This window comes from Gopherus flavomarginatus, chromosome 2 (assembly GCF_025201925.1).
Source record: "Gopherus flavomarginatus isolate rGopFla2 chromosome 2, rGopFla2.mat.asm, whole genome shotgun sequence".
Lineage (NCBI taxonomy): Eukaryota > Metazoa > Chordata > Testudines > Testudinidae > Gopherus > Gopherus flavomarginatus.
The window spans coordinates 17,642,335-17,666,270 of NC_066618.1; the positions used below are offsets into that span (position 1 = coordinate 17,642,335).

At 40.9% G+C, this 23,936-nt stretch overlaps 1 protein-coding gene across 10 annotated transcripts in view; it reads left to right on the forward strand.

Annotated features, from left to right (window-relative positions):
• The first annotated feature begins 2,093 nt into the window (after nucleotides 1-2,093).
• The window catches only part of ACTR3B (actin related protein 3B), a 31,390-nt gene continuing 9,547 nt past the window's right edge, over nucleotides 2,094-23,936 (forward strand). For 5 of the 10 annotated variants that reach the window (XM_050940423.1, XM_050940426.1, XM_050940424.1 and 2 more), the window contains exons 1-5: nucleotides 10,010-10,120; nucleotides 11,428-11,523; nucleotides 11,680-11,787; nucleotides 13,497-13,640; nucleotides 14,396-14,569. In XM_050940423.1, coding sequence (XP_050796380.1) covers nucleotides 10,049-10,120; nucleotides 11,428-11,523; nucleotides 11,680-11,787; nucleotides 13,497-13,640; nucleotides 14,396-14,569 — 594 coding nt within the window. In that variant the 5' untranslated portion in view covers nucleotides 10,010-10,048. Of the gene's footprint in view, nucleotides 2,145-8,756; nucleotides 8,872-10,009; nucleotides 10,121-11,427; nucleotides 11,524-11,679; nucleotides 11,788-13,496; nucleotides 13,641-14,395; nucleotides 14,570-23,936 lie in introns of those variants that run through there. The other 5 variants (XM_050940425.1, XM_050940427.1, XM_050940429.1 and 2 more) reach the window with 5 other exon arrangements.

A 23,936-nucleotide genomic window follows, 5' to 3' on the forward strand; every position in this document is an offset into this window, starting at 1 on the left:
ATTTTTCCATGAGCTGGATAGTAAGTATCCTTGTGAGTGGAGTTATAAATATTCATAATTTGAGCCAATCAGAGCTCAGGTAAGGAGAAGCTATAAAATAGGAGCATGAGACTATTCAGGCGGGTTCAGTGGGTGATCCTGGTGAGATAGCTGATGGTGCCTTGTAGAGTCAGAGGCTGGGTCCCAGTGCCTGTGGTGACTTTGCCAGTCTCTTGTACCAAGTAGCTCAGCCCCTGTGTCCCCCACAGGAACAAGTCCTTAATATAGTCCAGGCCTTACGTGCCATATTTATAAAGCTTGACCTAGATGTTCCCCCCATGATTCTTTTTTTATGGAAAAGTAGCCTAACTCAATTTTTGATAGAGATTCATGCATCTCCCAGGACCCCACCCCCTATCCAACTCCCCTGCTCCCAGTCCCCTAGTTGCTCTGACCCGTATTCACACCCCAGCCCCTTGACAGGCCCCCCAGGATCCCCATGCCTATCCAACCCCCCCATTCCCCATCCCCTGACCCTTATCTACACCCCTGCCCCCTGACAGGCCCCCCAGGCCCTTATCCAACCTCCCTGTCCCCTGACTGCCCCCCAGGACCCACCGCCTCTTATCCAACCCCTTGGCCCTCTTACCATGCCACTCAGAACAGCATGTCTGGCAGCTCTGCCACCCGTTTTGCCATTCTGGTTGGCAGGCACACGCAACCCAACCACCCAAAGCACTGTCCGCGCGGTGGCCTGACTGCAGGAGAAGGTGGACAGTGTGGAGGGGCAGGGGGCTAGTCTCCCGGGTCGGGAGCTCAAGGGGTGGGTAGGATGGTCCTGCAGGCCAGATGTGGCCCGCAGGCTGTAGTTTGCCCACCTCTGTTCTAGAAGTAATGGATATCCGCTCACACCTAGTTTTTATTCATAGATAGGAAGAGAGAAACAAACTTGCTTGCTGTTTCAATTCCCAGTTGGTTTCTTAACTTTGAATGAACCAGTTGTTGAACTTAATTAGTCGAATAAACTGAAGTGAAGAATATATTCTCTCTGCACCTGCAGAATAGGTAACTGCTGTCAAAGCTGATTTAACACGTCAACAAACTCTAGTGCCAGGTGGATATACAGTGTTTTTTTTTACCAGTTCAGTGGTTTGACTTTCTTTCAAACATCAGCAGCAAAGATGTCCTGCTTAACTTAATTTTTTTGTTTCTAATTTATATGATTAAACAGATTATAGTAATATTAGGCCTTAATATAGGTTATGAGAATTTCAAACAGGTTGATTTTTAAAACTGAAAATGATTTGATTTAAATTGGATTTTTATTTAAATTGATTTTTATCCATCCTGTGAAGATGTTAGTAACTTGCTCAATGCCACAGAGAAAATCTGTATCAGAGCCAGGTTTAGAACTCTAGTTCCTGACTCTCTGACTTGTGCTTCGAACCAACTTCTTGTTCTCATCTGCCTCCATTAGATAATATAAACTTAACACAGAATGAGCTTAGAGAGGTAACTGTGAGTAGTCATTCTGCTAACCCTGTCAATGACAATAGGGTTGCACAGATGTTGGAGAACAGAAGCTGGGAATGGGCCACAGGGGATGGATCACTTGATGATTACCTGTTCTGTTCATTCCCTCTTGGGCACCTGGCATTGGCCACTGTTGTAAGACAGGATACTGAACTAGATGGACCTTTTGGTCTGAGCCAATCTGGCTGTTCTTACGTTCTTAACAGAATAATATGTCCTGCAGAATCTTTTCTTTCTTTCTTTCTTTTTCTTTCTTTCTTTTCTTAACAGGTGATAAGTGAGATGGAGAAAACCTAAACTGAGTAGACAGAAGGAGGAAAAATACTTTTTCACTTGTAAACTAAGAATGTTTGATACTTAAATAATTAGGCATAAATATGGAACTCCACTATGTGACATTTAGTCATTTTTCAGAGCAGAACTTTGCTTAACAATGTAGATGGTCCATATTCTTGTTTGGCTTTCACACCGCAAGAAGCATTATTAGTGTCTTTACGTTGTATAGTCAGTATTGAGTTTGCAAATGAACTGATTTTTTTTTTGATGCATCTAAAGACCTACTGATAGCTCTTTTAGGTACACAAAACTTGGCTATGCAGGAGATACGGAACCACAGTTCATTATTCCATCATGTAAGTAACTTTTGCCGTAGCTTCTGATGTACAAAGTTATTCACGAAAATGATGAGCAATAAATAATTTGCTTTTCAGATCTTAACTCAATCTTCTAAGGTCTCTTTCCATATTTACTATATCTGCATCCTTGACTCGAGTATAGCTAATGAAAACCCCTTCCTGCAGTTTGCCAGGACTATTCCTCATTAAATCAGCTTCTGGTTGCTATGACTGAGATGAAAAGTACCTAGTACCGTTTCCTTCCTATCTCTATTGTTTTTCTTCCAGGACTCTGGCTTAGACAGAATACAAGGTACTTCCTCTCTACCTGACTCTGTGGTTACAGCTTGGGTAGTATGTGGGAGGCCTCTTGTCAATTTAAGTACTGAAATGCAGGTACCACTTGGAAGCAATGTGTATCCATCTTTATGCTGACTAGGACTCTAGACAGAGTAAAAAAAACCCAACCAAATATTAAATAACAGTGTCCCTGGGTGAGAGTCGTATACAGTATACTCCTATATATCTGAACTCCACATTATCAGAATCCCTTCCTTGTCCCCCAGCATGAGATACATGCTGCAGATGGCATAGAATTCATGTATCTCATGCTGGGGGAACAGGGAAGGGATTCTGATAATGTGGCGGTTTGGATAATAGAGCAGAGCCCCTAGCCAGGCTGGGAGGAGGAGGAGGAGCAGGACAAACCCATAGCTGCCAGGGAGGCCACCTTGCTGCTTAATGGCTCTTGCAGCCATGCAGGGAGCCTGTTGCAGCCCAACCGTCACGGGAGTCAGTGAGCAGGATTATGACAGCTGAGCTGCAGAGGGCTCCCTGTGCTGCTCCAGGCTGGTGATACCCAACCCCGGCCAAGTGCAAGATTTAGAGAGGGAGGCTGCAGTCCTAATAGGGCAGAGCAGAGATCCCTGGCCAAGATTCTGCTTTGCCCTGCCAGGACCACAGCCTTCTCTGCACCTTGTACCTGCAGGGATTGGATATCACTGGCTCTGCAGCAGTGCCGGGAGCCCTCTGCAGTTCCCCTGTCATGGCAGTGGGGCTGTGACACTGGAGCTGCAGAGAGCTTCCTGTGCTGCTGCTGGGCTGATGACACTTCATTCCTGCAGATGCAAAGTGTGTGGAGAGGCTGCAGTCCTTGCGGGGCAGAGTACAGACCCCTGGCCAGCACTGTGAGGAAAAAGAAGAGCTCCTGGCTGTGGGGGAGGGCACCCTGCAGCTGAATGGTTCCTGCCCTCTCAATTGTCTGAATAAAATTAATAACCCTCACGCTGTTCAAATAAGAGGAGGTTACTTACCTGTAACTGGAGGTTCTTGGAGATGTGTGGTCCCTATCTGTATTCCACTCAGGGCTATACACCTGCTCCTGTAGCTGGAGCTTTTCAAAGTAGTATTGCACAGTGTCTCAGCATGCGCCCTTGTCTTGCCTCCTGTTTTCACCCAAGGTGATAAAGGGTGGGGTGGACTGGCCATGTCTCCAGTTCTTTCTCCACTGTAGACCTACAGAGCCGTGGCAGAGGGGAAGGAGGATGGGATTGGAATACAGATAGACCACACATCTTGAAGAACCCCAGTTACAGGTAAGTAGCCTCCTCTTCTTCAAGTGATGGTCCCTGTTGTATTCCGCTGAGGGTGATTAACAAGCAGTACTTAGATAGGAGGAGGGTGTGAGGAAGATGGTCCTTTGTTCTATGCTTCCGCTTCTGCACCAAATGAGGATAATGAGAGGAAAAGGTGTGTACCGAACTCCATGTGGCCGCCTTACATATGTTTGCAAGGGGTTTTGTCGTGGAGTGCAGCTGTGGTCGATGCTTGTGCTCTCATGGAATGGGCTTGTATCCATTCTGGTGGGGAGAGCCTTGACAAGTGATAGCAACGCATAATGCACTCTGAGACCCACTTAGAGATTCTCTGGGTGGAAATGGCCTATCCTTTAATTCTCTCCGCTATGATGACAAATAGTCTGAGAGACTGCCAGAATGGCTTTGTCCTAGCGCCCTATGCACATTTAGGGAATGAAGCCACTGTTCTTCATTTGAGGCATGTGGTTTTGGAAAGAAGGTAGGCAGATGTATGGATTGGTTGAGATGGAACTGGAACTACCTTTGGCAGAAACTAGGGAAGGAGTTATGGAGAGACCTTGCCTTATGGAACATGGTAAAAGGGGGGTTTGCCATCATTACTCCCAGGTCACCAACCTTTCTCGCTGAGGTAAGGGAGCAAGGAAAGTGACTTTCATGGAGAGGGGAGAGAGAGAGAGGGTAGGAGGCCAGCGGTTCAAAGAGTGAGTTCACTAAAGAGATACGGACCTATTGGGAAGCAATGGGCTGAATGAGCAGATATTTACTAAAAGGCCCTTCCAGAATTGAGTGGTCAAGGTGTGGATAAAAATGGAATGCCCGTCCGCTGGAGGATGGAAAGTACTAATGGCTGCTGCATGCACTCGGATAGAGCTGAGAGCCAGCTTTAGGGGCAAGATCTTGCTGTTGGGCCCAGGACTTGTACCCTTTAAGGTTGGAAGGGACCATTGTGTTCATCAAGTCTGACTTCCTGCACATTCAATCTATTTCTCCATGTTAAGTAGTCTCACACCTATTGTCAAACTGTCTGTAATGAGCTATCTTGATTATCACTACAAAAGTTTTTTTTCTCTTAATTAAATAGCCTCTTAGAGTTGGTAGGACAACTCCCACCTTTTCATGTTCTCTGTATGTATATATATCTCCTCACTACATGTTCAGTTCTATGCAGCCGATGAAGTGGGCTGTAGCCCACAAAAGCTTATGCTCAAATAAATTTGTTTATCTCTAAGGTGCCACAAGTACTCCTGTTTGTTTTGCAGAACCTAATCCGGCCGTTCTTAAAATAGCCCCCTAAACTCTGGTTGAGTTATTGAGGTCCTCAAATCATGGTTTAAAGACTTGAAGTTATAGAGAATTCACCATTTACACTAGTTTAAATTTGCAAGTGATCCAGGCCCAATGCTGCAGAGGAAGGCGAACACCCTCCCCCCACCCAGGTGTCTGCCAATCTGACCTGGAGGTGAAGCGTGTCCATTTGCCTGGTGGTATCGCCTTGTGGAGGCCTTTCGGCTACTGGAGAGGATATCTTGCACTGCCAGTGAGCATTCCCGTACTCATGGAAGTGTCCATCCAAAACCCATTCTGTCAGTTATAGTGTCCATGGGTCTGGATGCCTGAGTCTGCCATTGTTTTGTGTCAGAAGTTCCAGAAATGTCTGTAGCAGGAGTGGAGGTTGTTTCAACAGACAGAGAAGATGAGGGAGCCAGAATTGGCAAGGTCAGAATGGAGCAATCAGAATGGCTGTCACTTTCTCCTGCCAGAGTTTATGGAGGAAGTGGGGTAGGAGTGTGTGTGTGTGTGTGTGTGTGTGTGTGTGTGTATGACATAGTTCATCTGATCTGACCATTCCATGACCAGAGCATTGCCAGTGAGTGGGCACAGAGTACTCCCCTGGATCAAAATTGGGTACATTTGGTGTTGGTGTGAGATGCCAAAAGGTCTCTGATTGGTGTACCCCAGGGACCAAAGATGTCCACGATTGTGTCGTGCAACTCCCATTTGTAGTCAGTTGCAAAGTTCCTGCTGAGAAAATCTGCAATCACATTCTAGGCGCCAGGCAGGTGGGCTGCTGATAAAAGGATATGTAGTTCGATACACCATTCCCAGGGGCAAATCACTTCTATACACAGTGCTGGGGACCTTGTGCCCCCTTGTTTGTTTATGTAGTATACTGTGGTGGTGTTGTCTGACGTGATGAGGACGTGGCAATAGTAGATAGCTTATAAGAACTTGTGGCATTCTTTGTGTACTGCCCTGAGTTTGAGAATGTTTATATGCATCCTGGCCTCTTGCGTGGTTCAGGTGTCTTGTGTCATGTGATCTCCAGTGTGAGTGCCCCAGCCTGAGAGTGACGCATCTGTTGTGACTGTCACGGTCGGCGAGGATGGGAGGAAGGGCATCCCAGAGCAGACTTGTATTGGGTCTATCCACCATTGAGGAGAAGAGATGACTTCTGGTGGAAAGTTGAGCATGGTGCATAAAGGAATAGACTCTTTGCAGCTATAGCTGTAGACAGTGAAGGTGCAGGTGGGTAAAGGAGGTGATGTATGTACACACTGCCATGTGCCCTAGGATGGAGAGGTAAGACCTGGTGGAGACAGAAGGATTGGACTTTATCTGTGCTATTTGCTCCACTATGCTCTGGAATCTGTCTTGTGGCAGATAAGCTCAGGCAGAGGTTGAATTGATGCGAGCTCCTATGAATTCCAGGGGCCGAGTAACGTACAGAGTTGATTTTTCAACGTTATTTCTCACTTCTAGGGAGGAGAAGAGTAGGAAAAACTGGGATGTGCATGCTTTCATGGCTAGGCCCCAACGTGGGGTCTGTAGCATGGATACTGGTTGATTTGGATCTCCAGGGTTGGGGGAGTGCTCTTGTATTGCTCAGATTGATGTTTGGGGGGTAAGGGGGCTTCCTGGCCAGTATCCGACTTTGGGCCAACAGGATGCTTCTTGAGGTGGAGAGCTCAGCCTTCCTGTGTACAGGCTGTGAAGGAGAGGCAGATACTGCCGTGTAGCCTTCCCCCAAACAGTATAAACGGTGTTGGTGTTCGTTGCTGATGGAAAACGAGCGAGGGCAGGCAGCACAGACTTTGAATCCTGGCATCTTCAGCATAAACCAGTACCCAGACCTGGGAGCTGCTTGCGGGTAAAGGGGGGAGAGATTGTTTGGGGAGAAGAACTGATGAAGTGGCATCCCAAATCCTTAATTATAAAAAATACTATGAATTACCAAAGTACAACGAAAAACAATAAACTTTTATCTAACGAATGAAAATAACTGCTTTTGTTAAAAATTTTTTGAAACTACGTCACTAACAATGAGAGGGCAGCAGAAGCTCCAACTTGGACCACGTGGCCGTGAAAAGGAACCGGAGACATGGATGATCTTCCCCACCCTTTATCGCCTCAGGCGAAACCATAAGGCAATACAAGAGCGCATGTGCGGACCGCCAGGCAATACTACTTTGAACAGTTCCGGAGGCGTGGCGCATGTGCATAACTCTCAATAGAATACCATAGGGACCATCACTCGAAGAAGAATCGGCAATATACTGCACCACTTTTTGTGGTGCATACGTGCTGTGCCCATAGCATATTAAAATGGTCTCGTTATTTGGATTTGCTACCTATTTTTATTTATTGATCCATATTAACACCAAAAATGTTCAAATCTAAATTTGATACCTTTCTAAACTCCACTGATTTTAGTTGTCCTTTATTTCAGTAATGTCTTGTAGTCTTGTATCTTATGCTTAAAAACTTTGTACGGACTACATATTGTCTTAACTTTGAGGTGCTAATTATGCTTCTGCTGTGTTTGAAAAGGTTTATGGGACTTTGTTCAGTTAATCTAACAAAACATCTAGTTTTCTAATGTCCACAGTATTTTTTTGCCTGCCTTGAATGCTGACTTTTTTGGAAAGATGCTACAAGGTAAGGAAATAATAAATAAGCCCAGATGTCCAAGGAATTAACTGGGGAAGCACTCTCTATCAGAACTGTAGTGCAGTAACTATGTAGTTCAGTTAACATAGTTTTAAGTATTAAAGCAGTTTTCTAAATCGAAAGAGTTTATAAAGATATATGTATGTGTTGTGCTAAATAGGTTTATGTATTCACCATATGGTAGAAAATATTTCCAATAACTATTAATTTAATGTAAATCCTGCTTTTGTCAATTGGAATGTTTTGTGGGGGTCTGGTGTATGTTTCTGAAAGAAGTTTTCAAACTGAAGAAGTCCTTTATCCTAATACTATTAAAAGTACTCTAAAGTGATTATTCTGCAGACTGCTTGTTCTCCATTATAAGTGGTTGAGTGTGTGATTCTGGCTTACTGAAACAAGATTGTAAATAAACAGGCAACATTTTATTCTGTTTTTATTTATAGTTTGCCCTAGATTTCTTGCTGCTTAATCTTTCTGTCTACACCAGCCTTCTGCTAGTGATTTTAGTGATAGTTGCCGTCTGCTAAAAGCAAGCATGAATGTCTCAATAGGCTTCTCTGTAGGGCTGCAAATTGATTTTTTTTCTATCAGCCAGAATAATGGCTCAGTAATTTAATGTTTTCGAATATTTTTTTCTTGCTCCCACTTCATCTTTCTCTTAATTCTCCAACTTGCCTGGTATATTGAGATCCAGAAAAACCTGTCATTTCCTCACTTCAGGAGTGCCTACTGGATTGGAAATCAAAAATACACAGTTCTCTTGAGTGCTGTAGTTGGTAATAGGGGAAATTTTTAAAGTGGTGTGAGTGAGAGAGAGGGGATGTAGTCACAATTCTCACTCATGTTAATTGGAGATAAGTGACCAAATCCCCTGCACTGCACTGAAAGTGTACCCATACATATTAGTGTGTCAGCTTATCACTTCCTACATGCCAGTCTTTGTTTTCGAGAAAAGAAGCCTTGCTTGCTTTATTTAAAGCAGGAAAGGGGAATACTTAACACCTCACATTGTTCTATGTTTAGAAAAAGTTTCATTTTAATGTATTCTTTTGTGATGGATTGTTTGTTTGTTTATTTAGGTATTGCAATCAGAGAGTCAGCAAAAGTAGGTGACCAAGCCCAGATGAGAGTATTGAAGGAAGTTGATGATTTAGAGATTTGGAGATGAAGCCATAGATAAACCTACCTATGCTACGAAAGTAAGAATATATAATGAAGCTTTAAACATCTTTCAGAAATCTTTTTGAATTGACTCTGTATTTTTTTTTATTGTAGATGGTTTAAATGCCTGTAAAGAAGATTTGAAATAAACACTTACCTGAAGTTTGCTATCATTACGTATACTAGTAATTGCAGTTGCAGAATGAAAGGATTGAATTTAGTTGGCTTCTGTTTAGCATGTGCGAATTTGGTTGGTTGGCCTCTTTTAAAAAAAAAAAAGTTTTATTAATGCTTTAGTAACGGTTGATGACCGATCCATTTTGGGAGGGTCCATTAATATAATGCACTTTCTTTTCACTAGTAATGTCAGTAGCTGATACTCATAGATACCAAATCTTTTTATTTCCTCTTGCTGAAAATTACATGAGACTTGTATTAATGATAAAATTACTGACTGTTTTGGTACTGATCAGTTTACTTTGAGAAATGTCAGAACATGTCCCCTGGCCACTGGCACCTGTGCACAGGGTCATCCTATAAGTCCACTTCTCTGAGAGTCAGTTTTTCTTTTTCCTCTAAAGGACCCTTTTCTGTGGAGGATTAATAAAGTAAGGTGTATGTTAAATATTCATAAAATACATATCCAATATTACTTTCTTATATATTAGCTTAAGCACCAACTGTGTGCTGGGCACTAAACAAAATGCGAAGATAGCCCCTGCTTATAGGAACTAAAATAATAGATCTAAAATAACATAATACTGAAGTCTTGGTTTTTCTTCTTACCTCTGATCATTCATAGATTGCAGAATGCTTACGAAGGATAAGTAGTATCATTATCCCTAGTTTACAGATGGGGTAACTGATGCACAGGGAGGTGAAGTGCCTTTCCCAGATCACACAGTAAAGCAGTGGCAGAACTAAGAATAGAACCTAGGTCTTCTGACTCCCAGTCCAGTCCTCTATCCACAAACAGAATCATAATGAGACACCCAGGAGAGGATGATGACCTAAAAATTATTGGCTTTCTTTTAAAAGTAGAACAGTGACACAATGTTTATAGAGGCTAGTATTTATGGTTCTCATAGAAGATACTAGGATTTTGCTTCTCATGTTCATTGTATTGTTACCTATTGGCTCATACACTGACATGTTTAAAATGTTCTCTTGCTTCAGTGGCCCATACGACATGGTTTTATTGAAGACTGGGATCTCATGGAGAGATTCATGGAGCAAGTAATTTTTAAGTATCTTCGCGCTGAACCTGAAGATCATTACTTTTTAATGGTGAGTAATAGAACTGGGTAAGAAAATGCTTCCACAAATGGGAGATGGTATAGTTGTGGTGGATAACATTCCCAGCACAAGTAGGTTTTGTTATGTATATAAAGCCTAGAAGACTTTTGTAACTTTTCATTTTTTTTATTGCTGTAGAAATAATATGTAAAATCACATTAGAGCCAGTTTCCAGTACACTTCTGAAACAGGCTTCTTGGTTTGAGCTTTATTTTTTTTAAAAGCTTTGGATGGCTTGATTGAATTACAAATGCAGCTTAAAATAATTGGCTGACTTCAGTCAAACAAAATAAAGCATTACAGTGAAATAGGGGGAAATGTCACTTAGCAATATGCTGTATGTTAGCAATCATGTGCACAATTATGTATTACCTTCTGTGAAAGGTTTCTGTTGAAGATGAAATTAGTTACTTAATACAAAATGCTTTTTGAAAAATCAGTGGTTTTGCATAGGAGGAGATAAATATAAAGAATACATAAGTCATAGCTGGATTTTTTTTTTAAATAAAGACCACTGGTAAGTAGTTAAGGTCCCAAATTGGATCAACCTTGAAACTTGTTCACCACTAAACATCAGGCTGTTTATATGAATTGTTTGGAAAGATGGTTGTAATTTATTACGCTAAGTAGCTGTATGCAACCAGATTTCCTTGTTTGTTTTGCAGGATTCCACGTAATCTAATTTTAGTTTATTTTAAAATTAATGTACATTCTTTCATCTGTTTTCCTTGGTAATTCATCCCCTCCCAGGTAGGAGTAGCAGCAATATGAAGAATCCTTAGACGTTAAGTCTGCTCCCTGTACATAATGCAGATTATCCCTTATACACCAGTCTTGCAAACACACATACTCTGTGTTTAACTTTATTATGGTGAGTAGTCATATTGAGATCAATGGGACCACTTGCAATAGGAAAGTGAGGCAGTTGCACAAGTGTTTGCAGGATCAGAGTCTTACTCTGGATGTGTTTCCTCCTTACATGTACTTATATGTCAAAGTCTTACTACTCATTGTGCTCACATGTACATGTATGTCATTTCTGTTCACATGTCAAACCAAACTTTTTTCCCCTAATCATCTGTAATTTTTCAAAGAAATGTTAACAACCATGTTGTGGAAGGTTGGGCCTGTGTCTGCCCACCAAAGAGTAAATGGATCAGATCTGTTTACCTGGGACTGGTTTGGGATTCTTGAGTGCACTCATAAACTTAAAAATTGGGTTACTGCTGCATCAGGAGACAAGTTTAATAAAAGTCTGAACTGCATTAGATATTTAATAAGGTGACTTTTCTTTACAGACAGAACCTCCATTGAACACTCCAGAAAACAGAGAGTATCTTGCAGAAATCATGTTTGAATCTTTTAACGTACTAGGACTTTACATTGCTGTTCAGGTGAACAAAATGAATCTATACTTTTAAAGTACGATATAGCTAGAGCATGTATGTCTTCTGCAAGCATATACCTGAAATGTTTGAAGCAGGATCTTCTAAGATTATCTGTTAACGTGTTCTATCCATATCTAAATAGTAACTTTGTTTCTTATCTAGGCAGTGTTGGCCTTAGCCGCATCTTGGATTTCACGGCAGGTTGGTGAACATACATTAACAGGAATAGTCATTGACAGTGGTGATGGAGTAACACATGTAATTCCTGTGGTAGGATGCAGTTTAAGACCTAAAATTGTTTGTGTGACTGTGAAAGTTTTCTTGGTCTTCAGTTAATAGACCAATTTTATTTTTTCTGGATTTTATGGATATTAATTGTGACACTGTGGAGGGGTATTGGAGGTTAGGGAAAAGGAATGTGTATATATAATGTGTTAAAGGGACACTGTCATTAGTTTTAGAACCAAAATATAGACAATGCATTAGAAATTTATGCAACAGAGGATATGTAACTATAAATCAGATTTTTAAAATTTTAAACTTTTTATAGTGGTGATATTTATACAAAAGTCAGCATTTTTCAAATGAGTTTTTTTAATGTGATTACAGTAGTTGTGGTTTTGGAAAAAATTGAAATCCAAGTTCATTAAATACCATTACAGCTCTTTCTCTTAGAGGTCAGTAAGAACTGCCATTCTGGGTCAGACCAATATGTCCATCTTGCCCAGTATCCTATCTTCCAACATGAAGGCCATGAAAAAGGAGTCAATATGCCTATTGGAGATTCTTATTCTTGTATAAATCCTGCCCATGCATCCTGCTGTATCCAAATTTTTCCCATGACCAATATTTGTTAATACTGCTCAAAATTGGAAAATTGGTCTGTGTAGTGGATATTCTCACATGATGAAGAGATTTCATCTTTGCCTGAATGTGTAGCACTTTTCTGTGCAAGTTCCATATCCAAAAAGTTTTTGGTTAGACATTAGTATAGTATTCTATCTTTCGAATATGGGGTATTTCCTCATGCTGTTGTAAAAAAAAATTAGAGTACATGTTGCTTGTATGAAACAAAGGCAAGCTTATATAAACACAGCACAAGCATCTAGTCCATTTCTAATTGCCTAAACCTCTCAGGATACAAAGATGTAATCATTATTTATGCACTCTAATTTCTGTTCCAATTATGGCATCCAATATATTTGCGAAAAAGATAATGTGTCTGAATGACATCTAAGTACTGAAATATATTATAGTGCTGTGGGCTTCATTAACATTTTTAAGCTTATTGCATGTTGGTAGTTATCTATACCTTGCAGTATTTGCTATATGGAACTTAAAATGGGAACTACTAGAAACAACACAATCTTGCCATATGAATAGTCATTGCTGTATTTACTATTATTAGTTATGGCCAATATATTACTCTGTTCCTTTTTCTCTTGTCTTTATTTATTGCCTTTTTTAGGATGCATTTTAAAACATCACTTTTCCTGACTGCGTTTTTTGGTCACTTTCCCTTCCTTTAATAGTTTTTGTTGTTGTTTCTTCGGTATTTTTGTAACCTTTGTTCTTCTCTATCCATTTTTAAGTTTCATGCAGGATACCTGCTTTCTCTTCTCATGAGTATTTTTTGCCTTTTTAGATCTTTCCTGAAAAAGACCTCATGGTTGGAACGTCTCTATCTTCAGAATGCATTTAAAATTAACCTTTTGCTTTTTTTTTTTTTTTTTAACATTCACTGCTGATTTTTATATTAGATAATATTAAGCAGCAGCATCAGTTCTGCAAATAGTAATCAAGGGCCTTAGCATCATCAGGGTTTACAAATTTGAGGTCACTTTGAAAGGTGCCAAAGTTTCACTTTTAGTTTTTTTAAAAAATCCAAGAAGCTGCTAGGTAAAAATGAACATTATATTCTTCTGTTAACTTTTGGTACTTCATACACCAGCTTTTTCTAAGCATTTTTTTTTCCATAGGCAGAAGGTTATGTAATTAGAAGTTGCATCAAACATATCCCTATTGCAGGTAGAGATATTACATATTTCATTCAGCAGATCCTAAGGGAGAGGGAGGTGGGAATTCCCCCTGAACAGTCTATGGAGACAGCAAAAGCCATAAAGGTAAAAATTTGATGTGAAATTTACCTTTCTTTTAAGAGAGGTAGATTTTTGTGTTTTGTTTTAACCAGTGGCCCTTTTTACATATACAAATATAGGAATTGTCTAACTATAATTTCCCTTCTATATCAGTTCTTCACAAAATGAGGGGGAAAAGATGTAAAGGGGAAACAAAGAGAAATATGAATAATCATCAAGCAAGACTTTTCTTTAGAATTAATATGTACTTGTTTTAAAGGTGAAATTTGGATTTGATTCAGGCTTTAGAGTTTGCTTCAAATTTGGACTAGGCTAGTTAAGAAAATTCTCCATAAAACCTGGACCTCTGAGTCTTGCATATATTGCATAATATTACTGGGATGATCACCTAATTCTAATCATGCAATGAAATGTGTACAGGTGGACCCTCTGCTTGCAGAGACCCAGCGATTTCAGTGACATTCTATGTAAGCTAAGGAGTTTGCCAGTATGGAGCCCCTTTGAAATCAATGGGCTCTTGTGCATCTCTTAATGCAGGATTGGGGGCCTTGCCAATTGATTATGTAGGATTTTTCCTGAACACTCTGTTTCTTAAGAATAAAGTTAGAATTGTAAGAACAGTAGTTACCAAATGTGAACCCTAGGTTGATAGATTTAGACCTTGCTTTTGATGCTCCAATTAAGTAATTTTCACTGTGTTTCTGAAATATTCCTCAGTGTATTTAATAATTACGTATGATCAATTTAGGCAACTTTTAATGCAGGGTATTTCTTTACAGGAAAAATATTGTTACATTTGCCCTGACATAGTAAAAGAATTTGCCACATATGATATAGATCCACAAAAATGGATCAAACAGTACACAGGCATCAATGCAATCAACAAAAATAAATTCATTATAGATATTGGCTATGAAAGGTTTCTTGGACCTGAAATTTTCTTTCATCCTGAGGTAAGAATGACAGTGCCTAGCAATACCTTTTTTTTTTTTTTTTAAAAGCGCAATATAATTCTTGATGCAAGAGCACCACCTTGTGGAAATTATAAATACCAGTAAGTCTTGTCTGAGAGGGCTGGAAGACTTGTGGTTAATATATGCACAGAAGCACAATAATAGGTGAATAACTGCCTAATCCTTTGTTTTTCCTGTGAAGATATATAATATCTAAATCTTTCAGTTTTTCAGAAACATCAACTAAAACAAGAAAAATTTACCTGAAATCTCAGATCTTGACTGAGGCTTTTTCTATTTTTTTAAATACTGGCTTAAATTAGCAAACTTCATGAATTTTATATACAACATAGTTAGTTGTATAATCAAACCCTTTGAATATCACTGCTGCTTATAGCAATTTACCAGAAGTAGTATTTTAATTCTTGGACACTTATATTTGAGGTGCCTTTTAGATAAGGAAACTCCAATGAAAAGATCTTATTATAGTGACTGTCCTTGTAAAACTGAAGGCCAGGAGTAGCTAGGAGAAGTGTGGGAATGTCCAGCAGGAAATTATTTATGTGATAGAAACCTTCCCCTTTAGAGTAAAGAGCATATACCATCCTAACAGCACCTTCCTGCCCTGTGATTTGAATAACATGTTTACCCCTCTGATAATGGAATTATGTGACCCATAGCCAGAAATATTCCTTGATTGTATAAGCATAACTGACATGTCATGATGTTTCCCACCTAACAACCAACCCACCTGCAAGTAGCTCAGTTGCGAGAGCTGTGTCAAGTAGGCTCCTCACGGCAGGAGAAAGAACCCAGTTTATATGACTTAGACAGATGGCTTGCAGGGCGAAGGCTAGGAGGGAGAAGGAAGCAGAGATGCTCACCTTTCTTCCAGGCAGACAGCCTGTGTAGCGTATCCTGTAGGTGGTAGGTAGGCAGGCTTCTGCAAAATACCTTGGCTGAGGAGAAAGGACATAATCGATATGTTGAACTTGTGTTAAACAGCTTAATCTGAAGAAATAAAATTGAACCCAGAAAGGAAAGGGATGGAAATCCTGTGGCTGGAAAGTGTTTTCTGGTGCATGGGCCAGTGAGTTAGCCCACCTGCTTGAAGTCATGGGGTATACTGCAGTGATTCTGGACAATGCTAAAGCATCTATCCACCCTGAAAACAGTTACTCTTCCTGCTGGGTGTATCTCATTTAGAGCTCTTATAGGGTACACAGAAGGATTTTTTAGACATCCAAACTTTAAAGTCAAAAAACCCAGAACCCTTTCAGCATCTGTGCAAATGCTTCATGTTTGGTGTAAAGTCAATCATGATCAAAACTGGAGAGATACTGAACATACAGCTGGAGCCAAGCTGCAGCATGATCAGGAAAGAGTAGAATAATGCTGACTACTGGCAGTTGTGGAGATCTGGTACTGACTAATACAAACATCATATATCTAAAGAGGGGGAAAAACAGGTGCAAAATGTGAGGGAACGTAATGTAACAGCTGCATCCATCCCCATTAAAGAAACTTTTATTTTCATCTTGTCTCATTAATACTGCCCGAATGTTACTAATGTATGTCACCAAAAACTGTTGTAATTGGAAGGAAAGGTTGGCCCATAAGGGAATCTCTGAGAAGTGATCCACAATATGAAAAAATTTCACCCATATGTGTCATCTTATGTGTTGGCACTGGCTTCAGACAGCACCTCTAAGCCCATATTCGTCCCTATCATCTGAGTGAAGGGCAGTGATTCTTGAAAGTCCTAAGATCTCTGCTCACTTAATTTTTGTAAATGTTTTTAATCATTCTTCAGGCCCCTATCCTACATTATTACAAAAACATGGCAGGCTAGGTGTAGTTCCGTCTGGAGCCTTCTAACACTGATCTGACATGACAGGAGGCCAAGTGCACTGCCTGCACTACTCCAGAATTCGGGAGCAAAGAATCACTGTTGAATGTCTGATCCCTACTCCAGATTGAATTGGGTTGGCATGTCAGCCGAATGTGTCGATTCTGGTAAAACACAAAACTAAACAAAAAATGCTTCAGTCCATTCATGCCACACCATGATGCAGGGTCTGCAAGAAACATGTCCTGTGACATTTTTAATAAACACACCACAGATGGTCCCAGCTGTAGTGAAATGCTATATTGTCATCTATTGGAGTGACTTGCTTACTGACTTGTAACTCTCTATTACTCTGCCACATGTGAGCAAAGTCTATCATTAATTTAGGCTACAAGCTACTGGTGTGTAGTGCTTGTGTAAACATACTCATGTTGTCACTTATCGAGCTAGAGCAAGTATAAATAGTGATGTAGCGGTGGGAGCGTGGGGAGTGGTAGTAAAGAGACAGCAGAGCCGTGCCGAGTACATATCCTTGGTTTCAAGAAGTTTTGTTCGGCAGGGCTCCGCTGTACCTCTGCTGCCACTACTAGTGTTACTGTGTCTACACTATTGTTTATACGCTTGCTAACGCAGTGATGGCCAGCTCAAGTATGTGCATGTGAGAAGTGGAATCACATCCCTAGCTCGTAGCGTAAGACAGCCTTAGAAAAACCATGTCTGTTAAGTCTAACTTACATAAAGATATTGGCAAAGAGTCCTGTGGCACCTTATAGACTAACAGACGTGTTGGAGCATGAGCTTTCGTGGGTGAATATCCACTTCGTCATGTAGTGGAAGTTTCCAGGGGCAGGTATATATATGCAAGCAAGAAGCAGACTAGAGATAACGAGGTTAGTTCAATCAGGGAGGATGAGGCCCTCTTCTAGCAGCTGAGGTGTGAAAATCAAGGGAGGAGAAACTGCTTTTGTAGTTGGCGAGCCATTCACAGTCTTTGTTTAATCCTGAGCTGATCGTGTCAAATTTGCAGATGAACTGGAGCTCAGCAGTTTCTCTTTGAAGTCTGGTCCTGAAGTTTTTTTACTGCAGGATGGCTACCTTTAAATCTGCTATTCTGTGTCCAGGGAGATTGAAGTGTTCTACAGGTTTTTGTATATTGCCATTCCTAATATCTGATTTGTGTCCATTTATCCTTTTCTGTAGGGACTGTCCAGTTTGGCCGATGTACATAGCAGAGGGGCATTGCTGGCATATGATGGCATATATTACGTTGGTGGACGTGCAGGTGAATGAACCGGTGATGGTGTGGCTGATCTGGTTAGGTCCTGTGATGTAGATATGTGGGCTGGTGTAGATATGTGGGCAGAGTTGGCATTGAGGTTTGTTGCATGGATTGGGTCCTGAGCTAGAGTTACTATGGTGCGGTGTGCAGTTATGGTGAGAATATGCTTCAGGTTGGCAGGTTGTCTGTGAGCGAGGACTGGCCTGCCACCCAAGGCTTGTGAAAGTGAGGGATCATTGTCCAGGATGGGTTGTAGATCCCTGATGATGCGTTGGAGGGGTTTTAGCTGGGAACTGTATGTGATGGCCAGTGGAGTTCTGTTGGTACATGGCTACCCCTCTGATACAGATATTGGGACTCTTGAATGTTTGGGTACCAGGGCATTTGGCTCTTCAATTTCAGAGGATGTTAGCTAGGTTTGCATTTAACCTAGTGTGCGCTTGGGCATGTACAGATAAGAACAGGACTTGTTTTACCTCTTTTTGTTGTTGTTTTTGTTGTTAAGGGGAATTAAACTAATGTTAATGTAGTATTGGAGTGATCCATGCTAACATTGTGGCTCTCTGTCCACTCTAGTGGCCAGATCATTTATATAGGTTTGAGTCTGCTACTGCCTCTGAGCCAGTGGACCTTATTCATTAGCTCAGTAAACTTTCAGATCCAGAGATCCCACGTTCAATCCCTGCAGACAGCGGAAGAGGAGCATTGTTACATTAGGGTTAAGATGTCTAGCACTGAAGTCTGAAAATTCCAAATCTCTCTCCTGCCTCAACGTTAATCTATCCATGTTGCATATTTGTTATATCTTCTTCTGTCCCTCTTCCTTAAATGTAAATACTATTAATATGCGCAATATGACTGAGTTTAATATTGCGGAAGAGCTCATAATTAATTTTCCTAAAGCATGAGTGCTTGATTTCTCAATCTTAATTTTTGTATAATTCCTAAATATATACATACTCTCTCTCACTCTCTCTCTCTCAAACTTTAGTTATTGTGTATGTTTACATATCTGTAGATAGACCCTCAATATATCAACTCTTGGCAGTGAAATACACAATTTGAAGTTGAGGCAGGGCAAATATTAAGATTAGTCTAAAGATTTGAGAGTGAAACGAAGCCTATATTTTGCTACAACAGTAAAAAAGTTTAACACCTCTGTGGCATTATTTCCCTTTTATTTATGTAAGCAGAGTCAGGATAAGCTCTACCCTGACATCTGGTGGAAAGAATTTCAGAGAGTGTATTTGCATAGGCACACCTACCCTATCCCAGACTGCCGAGCTGTGGGACTGCTTGGTGACAAATGACTCACCCTCAGTTGGGTGGTACTTGCTAGACAAGGGACATGGGTTCCAAAACCCAGTGAATTGAGAGAGGCTGGGGACAGGTATCTGTGCCTGGTGGTGCAGTCTCCTTGTGGAGCCAGAAGCACCAGTTCCACCCCCTCCTCTCTCCACTGTGGAATGTCAGAGTTGATTTTTTTTATTCCCTCAAGAATCTAAATACAGGTTATTGAGCTGAACTTTGGGCTAATGGTGCACTAGCACTGGGGCTCCCCTACTAAGAGCTGAGATCACTAAGAGTTGAAATCACTAAAGAGCTGAAATTACTGAGCTGAGAGCACTGAGTACTGTGCTACCTAGTGGGGGAGCCTGAAGCTATACTGTGGAACAGAGCAGCTGGCGGAGTGGAGCAGTTGTGGGGACGGCTGGAGCGGATCACGGGACAGCTGGTGGCAGCAGAGCGGCTGGCAGAGCGGAGTAGCTGTGGGACGGGTGGAGCGGCCCACAGAGCGAGCGGAACCGAGCAGTTTGCAGAGAGAACTGGAGCAGCTCATGGAGCAGAGCAGCTGGTGGAGCAGAGCAGTTTCTGAGGACGGCTGGAGGAGCAGAGTGGAGCGGCTGGTAAAGCGGAGCAGTTCGTGGAGAAGGCGGAAGCAGAACCCACGGAGAGGCAGGGCAGTTGGCCCCGGACCACGTAAGGTGCCCCTTTCTACCCAGGCTGGGGGGAGGGACCTCTACAGATAAACTCTCGAACTCTGGGGTGGCATTGACAAGAGACTTTTGGGTTGTTGGACTTTGGGGTGATTGGACTTAAAACCCTAAGGGGAAAAAGGACAGTGCCAAACGTACTTGGAGGTGGGTTTTTGTTTATGGTTTGTGTTATAACCCTGTTTGTGGTGTTTCTCCAATGGGATGCCGCATTGATTCCTTCCTTTATTAAAAAGATTTTGCTACACTCAGACTCCATGCTTGCGAGAGGGGAAGTATTGCCTCCTAGAGGCGCCCAGGGGTGTGTGTTTATGTGAGTGTCCCAGGTCACTGGGTGGGGGCTCGAGCCGGTTATGCATTGTGTTACTGAAATGGAACCCCTGGATACTGAACCCGACCCTTGTTGCTGCCAACTCAGAGGGGCAGAAGGGTTACATTTATATAGAAAAAAGTTTATTTTGGTCACTACAAGTACATACCATATTTAATAAGTAGAAACGATATCAGCCCCTGTGAATTTTTTACAGAAAAATGTTGCATATCGTTCATGGAAATTAACTGTAGAGTCCTCTCATGTCATTTGTATGTCTGTATTCCACTTCTTTTAGTTTGCTAATCCAGATTTTATGGAATCCATTTCGGATGTAGTTGATGAAGTTATACAGAACTGTCCCATTGAGGTTTGTCGTCCATTATATAAGATATGGTCTTTTTGGGGTAAAACTGACTCACTTCATCTGAAAATTAAAGGTCCATATTCTCACAATGAACTATTTAATTATGTAAGTACCATTCTTATCTGGTATGGGAAGGGAAAGTTCTAGGTATAAGTACTACTAGAAAAAAACTTTTTGGGGGAATACAAATAACTTGGATTTCTCATTGAAAGGTACTTAGTATTTACTGCTTTTTCATTTTCGAAGCATTTGAATTCTTGCAACAGCAATGGAGGAACTGAGCAGAGAAGTTAAGTAATGTGCCCAAGCCACATGTGGAGTCTGTAGCAGAGCTGGGATTATAACTTGAGTTCCTAGAAATTTATTAATATATTTAGATTTAATTTTATATATTTTATATTTATTTAATTAATAAATTTAAGAAATTTATTAATAATAAGTTTGGAAACTTGTATGTTTTTGTTAATCTTGACTCTTGCATTTCCCCCTTCCCTCCCTCCATCCCCCAAATAGCTAAATACTGAAGCTAGATATTAAAATATGTAAAGAAGAAAAAATAGTGACATAATCCAGGCTGTCAACCCTGTATACGTTTATCAGACCTCAGCCAAGAAAGATCTTTGTTACCGGCTTGTTAGAATATTAAAATGGAGATTCCTTAACTGCGGCCCATAAATCCTCAGTCTGACTTTAAAACATAGGCCTGCAGTGAGCTTTCTCTCTGAGTTGAAAGGATAACCTATGTTGCTCATTGTTTTTCACCATTGAAGCTGTAGGTTGCTTTTGGTCACAAATGGGCAACAGTGATCTCTGCTCACTGTTTAAGATCTCACTTGAAAAATAGAGTTTCAGGGTGCAGTATCTCCCTGCTGCTTAGAGTGACCAGATGTCCTGATTTTACAGGGACAGTCCCAATTTTTGGGTCTTTTTCTTATATAGGTTCCTATGGCCCCCACCCTCTGTCCTGATTTTTTGCACTTGCTGTCTAGTCACCCTACTGCTGCTGCACTATGGGATCAGCATTAGGTGTGAATCTGTGTTCTGTTATGAGACGTGAGCTCTAGCTCCTAGCTGAACTATCCTGACAGCTTCTGGTAGCACATTCTGATTCTGAACTATAGAGTCATGTCTCTCCCCCAAGCTGGAAGATACTCTCCGCTGTATGTGGCACAAAGGAGTTCTACTTGTGCATATCTTGGAATGTGGAGGGTTAAGAACAATTATGGGTGATGGAAAATTTTCCTCTGAAGTCTTCTAACATATCATATTTAAAACCCTTTCTGTAGGTTGCTTAAAAAAATGCACTGAATGATAGGTAGATGGCACTGTCTGACCATCATACTGTGGATATTTTCAGGTCCAATAACCAAATATGGTGATTTGTGAATTACAAATGAGGATTTATTCTGCAGTGGTTCTCAGCTCAATTGTCATCAGTTTTCTTTTCTGCATTTTTGGTTCTTCCAAAACTGTGAAGCTTTGGAAATGTTATTGAGAACCTCGCTAATCTGTGCTTTAGCAAATAGAAAATCCACAATTGGCAGTTTAATGGGAGTGCAGAGCAGGGAGGCTGGCAGGAGGGGCCAGTGCTTGTGATGATGCCATTAGGTCCATGTCACATCATCTCTTGGCACTGAGTTCTGACTACAGAAGTTAAGCAATTTATTTCTGTCTTTCTTCCAGCTACTCAGCATGGGGCACACCATCCCATCCCCACTGTCTATCAGGGATGGTCTTGACAGTATTTGGTCCTGCCATGAGGGCAGGGGACTGGACTCGATGACCTCTCGAGGTCCCTTCCAGTCCTAGAGTCTATGAGTCTAATCCTATCAGTATTGTTACCATAGTACAGCCACTGCAGTAGCATTAAGGAGGAACCCTTCTCTTCCTCTTCAGTGGCAGCTCTTAAGAGAGCCTTTGTCACTTCTTTACTCTATGGCGTTCAGCCCAGCTGTTGGAAGAGATTAAAGATGGCTGCTGCTATCTCCCTGTGCTGAGGAGAAAAGATCTCCCGATAGCTCCAGCCTCCACTTGTTCTCATCCAGTGAAAAGTGATGTGCATTCCCTTAGCAGTCTGTGAAATGTATGACTACATATTGCACATGGATGACTAAAAATGGTGGTGATGGACACATGCTCCAAGTATAGTGTGTTCAGATGCTGCATAAAGTATCTTAGACTTGACTTATCCACACAGTCTGGGTCCTTTCAAGGCTTCTGCTTATGCCAAACTCTGTGGTGGTTTTACAGTTCAGACAAATGGGGACTAGGATTGAGCAATGCCCATTTTAGTTTGTTACAACTGGAATGTGACCCCTATTCATTGTTATGAAGAACTAGTACATGAACCAATTACATCACCTAAACCTTTGTTACAAATTATAAGTGAGTGGGGACTATACCCAAAACAAATGATTGTCTGCTTGTACAAAATGTAGTGTAAAAAGTAGGTTAAACTTTACATTATTGTTATTTGAGATGATCTGAATTAATCTGTATGATCTTGGAATTTGCTAACAAATTGTTAAATTGATTCTGTGGTAATGTCTTAATTTATTTGGACATTTGTTCAAATATTCTACGATCTGAGTGGAAGCTTACTATTGATGTAGTCTGGTTACAGGCTTGACATACTGTGCCTCTCTTCTTCTTAAGGGATATGTACAGTGGAGATGAAGGTGTCATTTCCAGTTGGGGTAGACATACCTGTGCTAGCAGGCTAAAGACAGCAGTGAAGCTGTGACTGCACAGTCAATAGGGCAGGCTGGCTTCCCTGAGTGCAATCCTATCTGAAACTCCAGGTGCATACTCAGGGCAGCCTGCAGGTGCTGCTATGCTGCTGTTTTTAGTGTATTTGTGCGGGTATGTCTACCCAAGCTGGAAATTATACCCGAATGTTAAGTATGTACTGAAAACGTACTTTTAAGGGAATTTTAAGTCCTGTTTATTCATGTCAAAAAGTCAAGTTTAGTTCAGAAATACATTGTTGATTACAAGGCATCCTCCTGACATGCAGTGTAATTGTAATAGGATTTTAATCAAATAATTAAAATATGGCTCCAGTTCTGACTCAATTTATTTACCTTTACCTCTAAATAGGTTGTTTTCCTACATTGAAGTCTGGGGAGAGGAAACAGTCTAGTTGCTTTCATAGATTAATTAAAAGAATAAGCAAACAAATATGAAGCTAAAAAAAATCACTATCTAATTTACTTCTGACTTCCCAAACTAATGAAATATAACACAATGAAATGATCAAATTAAGGTTACAATAGAAATTCAATCAATAGATCAGTAGTTCAATTTATTCAGCTCACCAATACAAAGATTATTAAATCAGTTTATAAAGTTAACATAAGAATTACTTCAGTGCTTCCAAGGGAATTAAGGAAGAATGCCATTTTTTTATCTAATAAATTGGGCTAAGAGTCTGCTAAAAACAGAAGCGCTACAGCAGCACAGCTGCAGCTGTAGCGTAGATGTTTCCCATGATGATGGAAGGGGCTTTTTGGTCTATGTAATCCACCCCCTGACGGTAGCTAGGTTGACAGAAGAACTGTTCCATCAA